The following is an 8,005-nucleotide window of genomic DNA, read 5'->3' as shown; positions in this document are numbered from 1 at the left end:
TCAGTCTGTGTGGTAACATCAAGGGAAACTTCCATTCCTTGAGAGCCCAAGCGGTAGGAAGCGAACAGATGAAATGGCAGTCTCATTAGAATGGCTGGTGATTTGCTCATTCGACTAATTGAAGGAATTCAACAATTCAAGTCGGAGCTACAAAAGTCACAATTTTGAAGCCCACACAAGAAGGTTTCATTTGAATCTTTGCTCATTTGGAAAGGGAAAAGTCCCTAGGATTGCCCAGCATCCACAACAAAGCAGAGTCTGCTAAATTCCCATCATTTGGGAAGAGGAACCTTTTTTTTTTTTTTTTTTTTTTGGCTGAACTATCCTCCAGATCTCCTGGGCGGGAGGAAAAAAAAATGGTCATCAGATATGTAGGCAGATGGGCTGTGATCACCACTGGAAGCTCGAAGTATTTGGGGAAACTGAAACTGTCTAGGGATAAAGCTGCCCTGGTTTGTGTGTTTCTGGTTTCACTGATTAAAAAAAAAAATCCATCTACCAAGAGTGGATAAATTTTAAAATTCTGCCATGCCCAGTTTTCGAAGCCCCAAATGCGATATAGGAACAGCTGTGGTGTGAATTAGTTGGTCTAAGCTTTTGGGCCGCTTCCAACTTCTCTATTGCTCACGCCCTACAGGTCAAGGAAAGAAGTGATGTAATGCACTTAGCTAGGCCACTTTAATTACAATGGAATGGAGAGGGGGAGGGGTCACAAGCGGTGACAAGTTTAGCGCATGACTTGCCCTGGGGATGCAGGAAACAAAAACATCGAAGACCATTGGCTGCGTTGGCTTCCGACCCCGGGTCTCTAACCGAGCTCCAGGTCTGGAACCTTGAAACACTTTTCCTGGGAAAAGGGGTGGCGCTAGACCATAGAGCGTCAACCTTAAACACAAACAGCACACACGCACCCACGCAGGCTGGCGGCGTCCTCCCTGCTGGGATGGGCGTCGGGCCCAGTGCTTGGCACACGGTCCCCAGGAGCTTCCCCCGAAGGTTCCCCCGAAGCCAGCCACAGCTGCTCAGCTCGGCGCGCGGAGCCCGCGGTGGTACCGAGTCCGCACAAACCCGGACCCGCTCCAAGTGAGCCGCGTTGTCGTCATTCATTCGCAGTGTCCGGAGCGTCCTTCCAGCGGGGAGCTGGGCTTCCCTAGTGGCGCCTGCGGCCCCGACACGGCGCGTTAAGGCGCGGCGACTTCGGGAGCTCGAGCAGGTAGAGACGGGAGGGGCTCTGGAGCTCCAGTCGGCGCCGCGGGAGCAGCAGCGCCGGAGCCCAGCTTGGCCCTGACCGCGGGGCCGAATCCGCTCGGGTGGCCCTTAGCCCTGCCTGCCGCTGAGCCGGATCCCGGGACTGAGCTATACCACTTCCTCCTCCTCCCGCTCCCTTCCTCCTCCTCTTCCTCCTCCTCCCGCTCCTCCCGCCGCCGTGGGCCGGGAGCCGGGCTGCAGAGCGCCAGGCCGGGCGTCTGCGGCCGCGGGCTCTCGCGGGGCGGCGACGCCGCGGGGAGGATGCTGCTTGCCGCGCCCGCGTCCTCACCGTCCTCCCGGGCCGCCTGCTGGGGCTTTGTTGTGGCCCGGACGCCGCGGGCCACCCCCTGAAGTCGCCTGCCGCCGCCGCCGCACCTAGCGGACGGGCGGGCGGGCGCGCGTGTGCCCAGGAGTGCGCGCCTGTCGCGGTGGTGGGTGCAGGACTGGACCCACGGGCCCATTGTGCGCCCGCCCGCGGCGGCCAGGACCATGTGGGTGAACCCGGAGGAGGTGTTGCTGGCCAACGCGCTGTGGATCACCGAGAGGGCCAACCCATACTTCATCCTACAGCGGAGGAAGGGCCACGCCGGCGATGGAGGCGGCGGCGGCGGACTGGCGGGTAAGGACCGTGGCCGATCCCTGCAGGAGGGGAGCCGGGAGCGCTGCGGCGCCGCCCGCGGCCCTGGGCTGCAGGCTCCGGAGACGCCGCCCGGTCCCCTGGGGCTGGGCGACCCGCCCTGCCTCGTTGTATGCGAGGCATCGAGAGTCGTGATGTTCAGGTTGGGCAGAGATGCTTCTTTTTTTGACTCTGTCAGGCTTGGGGCCCTCAGCGTACTGAGCGCTCTTTAAGTGGATATGTTGAGGAGAATGGGAAAGAGTGAGTCTGGGGCGGAGGGAATGTATTATCCCCTATATATTGAATGCATCATTCCCTTCCCCTCCCCCCCTTAAAAATATTGTTTTCGAAATGGAAAAGAGGGATGGAAGAAGGTTAATTTTTGCTCCACTTTCTTTACTGGCAACAGCAGGATCAGGTATAAAATGCTCTTTTGTTTCCAGGGAAGCGATAAGTAAGGAACTGATGTGGTCATTTCCTATATGAGTTATGACCGAAGAGAATGAATACGGAAACAGGAATTTTTTTGTTTCACCTGATTAGACATAAAGCAAAGCAAATTGTCTGGTTCTAGTTGTAAAAATAATTGGCTGTATAACTGCATTTTAACAATTTTTGCTCAATCACTTCTTCCCTAAACCCCCTCCCTTCAAGGTATTATTGTAATTGTTGCTGAAGCCATGTCATATCATTCAGGATAATAAGATCAGTCAGACCCATATCCAAAGTAGTGCCATATTAGAAATAATCTCGAACTCATACCATACTAGAGAAATTGGACCTTCTCCATCTCTGTGTTATTTAGAATGAACAGAACTGGAATACTTTTTACAGTGAAAAAGTTAGCAGAAGAAATAGTAGAGGTTTCACTAGAAAGGAGACTGCAAAAAAGAGATGAACTTTGACCCTCCTCAGAGTTGAGCTTATATCAACCTCATATATCACCTGGAGTTTGCACAATAGGTAAATTGTTGCTTTCAAATGCTGTGCTATGAAATAAAGATTCTTGATATATGTATTTACTTATGATTATATTTATAAACTAATTTTCTTAAGATTAAAATTCAAGTGTCATGTGGTACAATGTATACTGGTATGTTTGAAGGATCTTGATCCTACCAGAAAAGATAAATCTGCAGAGCTCCAGACCCCATTCTGGAAATACTTACTAGTGATCTGATACCAGGATTTTCCAGTTCATTTTGTAGAAGTTATCTAACTCTAAATGTTAATATGTAATTTACATATCTAATATTGGAATCAGCCCACATTGTCCTTTTTTTTTTTTTTTTTTTTTTTTTGAGACAGAGTCCTGCTTTGTCGCCCAGGCTGGAGTGCAGTGGCGTGATCTCGGCTCACTGCAACCTCCTTCTCCTGGGTTCGAGTGATTCTCCTGCCTCAGCTTCCTGAGTAGCTGGGACTGCAGGCATGCACCAACCCGCCCGGCCAATTTTTTTTGTATTTTTAATAGATGGGGTTTCACCATGTTGGCCAGGCTGGTCTTGAACTCCTGATCTCAAATAATCCGCCCACTTTGGCCTCCCGAAGTGCTGGGATTAGAGGCATGAGCCACCTCACCCGGCCCATATAGTCCTTTAAGCCTAGGACAACAACACAGAGTAGATAATTTATTGTAGTAAAAAGAGAACATTTCCTTCTGCAGTTAACCCTCCTACACCTTGTAAGCATTAAGTATTCATTTACCTGTGTCATTTGTAATAGGATGTGAAAAATTCAGGGATTCAGAGCCTTCTTTTTCTGCTTAACATTTGTATTGTGTTCCTACTGGTTCTTAGAGCTATAACTGACTACGGTCCACTTGAAATCTCATCTTGTCATCAATGACTTATTTCACTTAGGTAAAATTACATCTTGTAAATTGAGAAATCACAGCGATTGCACTTATTAATGGAATAATTGAAATCATTGTCATGAGTAAAAGTATTTATGACAACAAAGGCTATTTTCAAGCAAGAGAGGTAAAATGTTTGGTCTAATACCTTGGTGCCATGTCAAATGTAGCAGGAACATTTTAGAAATGTTATACGATGTGTAGTATATTCTGATTCTAATGTAAGTTCATTCATTCACTAACTCACTAAATCATTTAACAAATATTTGTTGGCAACTTCTAGAAGTGCTAATGTTGTGAAGCTCAAGCCTGGTAGAAGACAGGTATTGATGAAATAATCACATAAATTAAAGTAAAATTGCCACTCTACAGAGTCCCAGCAGAAAACAGAATCCAAATGAAGAGAGATGAGTGAAAAGACAACTTCGAAAAATAGAGGCATGGTTATTTGAACTGGTGTAAGGCAAACCAGAGGCAGGACTCTCAGGAGTCCGTGAGAGCTGGAGCCAGGGAAGAGGAGCTTGAGCCTGGAGAGAAGCAGCTACTTGTAAAAACATAGACTATAGCAGAAAGGGAGTGGGGAGTACATGCCCTGACTTCTCTCTTCTCCCACCCTCCCAGCTTCTGCCACTTCCTCCCATCCCTGGAACCCAATAGAAGCCAGCTAAGGAACTGGGCATGGTGGTGTATGCCTGTAGTCCCAGCTGCTGGGGAGGCTGAGGCTGGAGGATGGTTTGAGCCCAGGCATTCGAATCCAGACTGGGCAACATGGTGAGACCTTATCGCTAGAAAAGGAAAAAAAAAAAAAAAAAAAAAAAAAAGAATCTAGCTGGAAAGAGTCCTGGTGATGTAGTTTCTTGGGATCAGCCTCCCAGGAATGGATGGGGGCAAACTGAGAATGATCAGAACAAATATCATAAGAAGAGGAACATGATGTTGGTTAGTCCCAGTTAAGTGATGGGGTCTTGGAGGTGGAGGCAAAGGAAAGATTCCTTGAGGAAGTGACCCTTGAGCTTAGAACTGAAGAAAGAAAAAGATCTGCCTGTGAGGAGAGGAGGGAAGAGTAAGTGTTAGATATCAGCTGTTGGAGATTTTCTGGAAGATCTCAGGACCTTTACATAATATGCATTATCTGGATCAGTGTACATGTGTACACCCAGCAAATAGATGACAGATGAGTAGGGAAACTTGCTCAGTGTGAACTGGCCAGAAGTGCTCTCAAAGTGTGGTCATCAGGGAGCTTGGAAAGATTAGCACAGAAAGCTATAAAAAACAGTGGGCCAAAGTTGAGGACACTTAACATTTTTTAAAAATTAAGATATTCTAGGTTTCTGATTCCAAGCAATATGTATAGGCATTGGTGCAATGAAGTCTTCCATTGTGGATGCATTTGATTGATTGATTTAACCCCCTTTGACTGAGATTTCATACATATACATAAAATTACAGAAATCAGATGCAAAGTGCAGTGATCTACTACAATGTGAACACTTGGCAACCAACACCAGGATAAAAAAAAATAGAACACCAGGATAAAAAATATAGAACACTGCTAATGTGCCAAAAGCCCCCTTGTGATTCTCAGCCAATCATTGTCACCTCCCCCAAAGATAAAGACTATCCTCATGCTTTTTTGTAAACACTTCCTTGATTTTCTTTGTAGTTTTTCCAAAGAACATACCCCTAAACACTATATTTTGGTTTTGCTTTTTTTTTTAAGCAAGAAATGAAATGGAATTATAGAGTATATATTCATTTGTGTCTGGATTCTTTTGCTCAGCCTTGTGTATGTGATATTCATTTTGTTGCTGTTGGTTGTAATTCATTCATTTTTCTGTTCTGTGTAGAAAACTATGATATGAGTATACCACAATTTATTCATCTCTTTATCAACTGTATTGTTGGTGGCCCATTGGATGGTCCATTTGGGGGCATTATGGATAATGTGGCTATGGTCATTTTGGGGCATATTTCTTGGTGCCTGTGGGCATACGTTTCTATTTGCTCTATAAACAGGAGAGGAATTGCTAGCTCATAATGTATTATCAATTTCAGTAGATGATACCAGTTTTCCAAAGTAGTTGTACCAATATACTCCCACCAGCAGCATATGGAAGTTTCCCTTATTCCATCACGTATCCTTGTCAACACTGTCAGTCTTTGTAATTTTAGCCATTGTTGTGGTTTTGGAGTAATTTCACATTGCAGGGTTAATTTGCTTTTTCCTGACTGATGAAGTTGAGCATTTTTCCATATGTTTATTAGCCATTTGGAATATTTTGAGATATGATTGTTCAAGTCTCTTGTCCATTTTTCAACCGGATTGTCTTTTTTCTTACTAACTTGTAGAAATTTAAAAAATATGTTCTGGGTATAAGCCTACTGTTACATGTGTGGCAAATCTTCATTTGTTCCTTACCTATTTACTCTGTAAAGGATGAACAGAGATTCTTAATTTTTAAAATTCCTTAAGTCCTGTTTAGATACCATTTCCTTTTAAATACCATTTCCTTTATGGTTAATATTTTATTGTGTTCTGTTCAATAAGTCTTTTCCTGCTCTGTGGTTATAAAGACATTCTTCTATATTCTAGAAATGTAACAGTTTTAACCCCCACCTTAATATGTACAGATCACTGGGAATTAATTTTTGCATATTGTGTGAAGTAGGGGTTAGGTATTGTATTTTAAACTTTTTGTGGACATTCATTTGCCCCAGCATGATTTATTGGGAAGGCTATTCTGTCTTCACTGTTCTGTAGAGCTATGTTTGTCATAAATCAAGTACCCGTATGTGTGTGGGTCTGTTTTGGGTTTTCTAGTCTATTTCTTTTGTTTATTAGTATATTCTTGCACCAACACCACACTGTAGTTTTATTTTATTTTAATTTTCTTTTAGATTCATGGGTTACATGCACAGGTTTGTTACATAGGTAATTGTGTACTGTACTTTTATCATAAGAGTTTATATGCAGTAGATCAAGTTCTATTATCTTGTTCTTTGTTTTCTACAGGTTTCTTGACTATTCTTTGAGCACAATACAGATGCTCCTCTACTTACAGTAGAGTTATGTTTCAGTAAGTTGAAAATATTGATGCATTTTTTTAACTTAAAATATCCTCAATTTACAGTGAGTTTATCCAGATGTGACCTTATTGTAAGTCAAGGAGCAAACCGAATTTGTATAGCTTCCACATCATTATGAAGTAAAAAAAAAAAATTTGTAAGTCGAACCATTGTAAGTTGGGACCCATCTGTATTTTAGAATCAGCTTGCAAAGTCTCACCAAAACAAAACAACAGCAGCAACAAAGATGTTAAAACTATTGAGATTTTGATTGACATTACATTGAGTCTGTAAATAAATTTGGGCAAAATTTTTACCTTTATAGTATCAAGTCTTCTGATCCATGAACATGGTATATTCCTTTATTTATTTAGATCTTTACAAGTTTTTCTCAATGTTTTATAGTTTTCTGTGTAGAGGTTTTAAGCTTCATTTATTATATTTATTCCTAGGTGTTTCATATTTTTTTCACTCTGTTGTATATTATGTCTTTTTAAAATTTCATTTTCTGTTTCTTTTTTACTGGGATGTAGAAATATTGCTGTTTTATATATTCACCTGTATCCAGAATGTAGCTAACTTAAGAAATGAATTCTAGTAATTTATCTGTAAATTCTTTTTATTTCCTGCATACACAACCATATCATCTGCTAATATTTACAGTTTATTTCTTTTTTAATTCTTATGCTTTTAAAAATTGTCTTTGCCTTTCTTGACAGGCTAGGACCTCATATACAATTATGAATTGATGTGGCAATTGTACATACTCTTATCCCTTCCCAGGTCTTAAAAGAAAGACTTTCAACATTTGTTCATTGTTAAGTATGGTGATTTTTGTAAATTTTTTTTTTTTAATTTTTGTTCTCCTTGCCTGTTTTCATTTTATTTTATTTTATTTTAAGGAGTTCTTATTCCTAGTTTGCCAAGCGTTTTTGATTATATTTGGATGCTGAATTTTTAAGAAATGCTTTTCCATTTTTATCAATGTATTAGTGATTTTTCTTTTATCCTGTTAGTGTGGTAACTTGTAGTAACTGATTTTCAAGTGTTTACCTGAACTTGCATTTATAAAGCAATCCTAATAATATAGCATTATAATTGTAATATATTCCTGGTGAATTGAGCATTTTATCATTATGAAATGTTCACATGTATTTCCAGAATTGCTTTTGTCTCATTCTTATGGTTAGAATAGATTTATTTGGTTAGTATTTTTATGGTAT

General features: G+C 42.0%; 1 protein-coding gene across 1 annotated transcript in view; it reads left to right on the top strand.

Annotated features, from left to right (window-relative positions):
• The first annotated feature begins 803 nt into the window (after positions 1 to 803).
• Positions 804 to 8,005, top strand: part of TBC1D9 (TBC1 domain family member 9) — a 136,232-nt gene continuing 129,030 nt past the window's right edge. The window contains exon 1 of the mRNA XM_001139147.7: positions 804 to 1,867. Within this exon, the coding sequence (XP_001139147.3) occupies positions 1,738 to 1,867 (130 nt within the window). The 5' untranslated portion in view covers positions 804 to 1,737. The remainder of the gene's footprint in view (positions 1,868 to 8,005) is intronic.

Source organism: Pan troglodytes, chromosome 3, assembly GCF_028858775.2.
Source record: "Pan troglodytes isolate AG18354 chromosome 3, NHGRI_mPanTro3-v2.0_pri, whole genome shotgun sequence".
In the NCBI taxonomy this organism is placed as follows: domain Eukaryota; kingdom Metazoa; phylum Chordata; class Mammalia; order Primates; family Hominidae; genus Pan; species Pan troglodytes.
The sequence above is the reverse complement of the archived record's forward strand: the minus strand, read 5'-3'. Positions and strand labels throughout refer to the sequence as shown.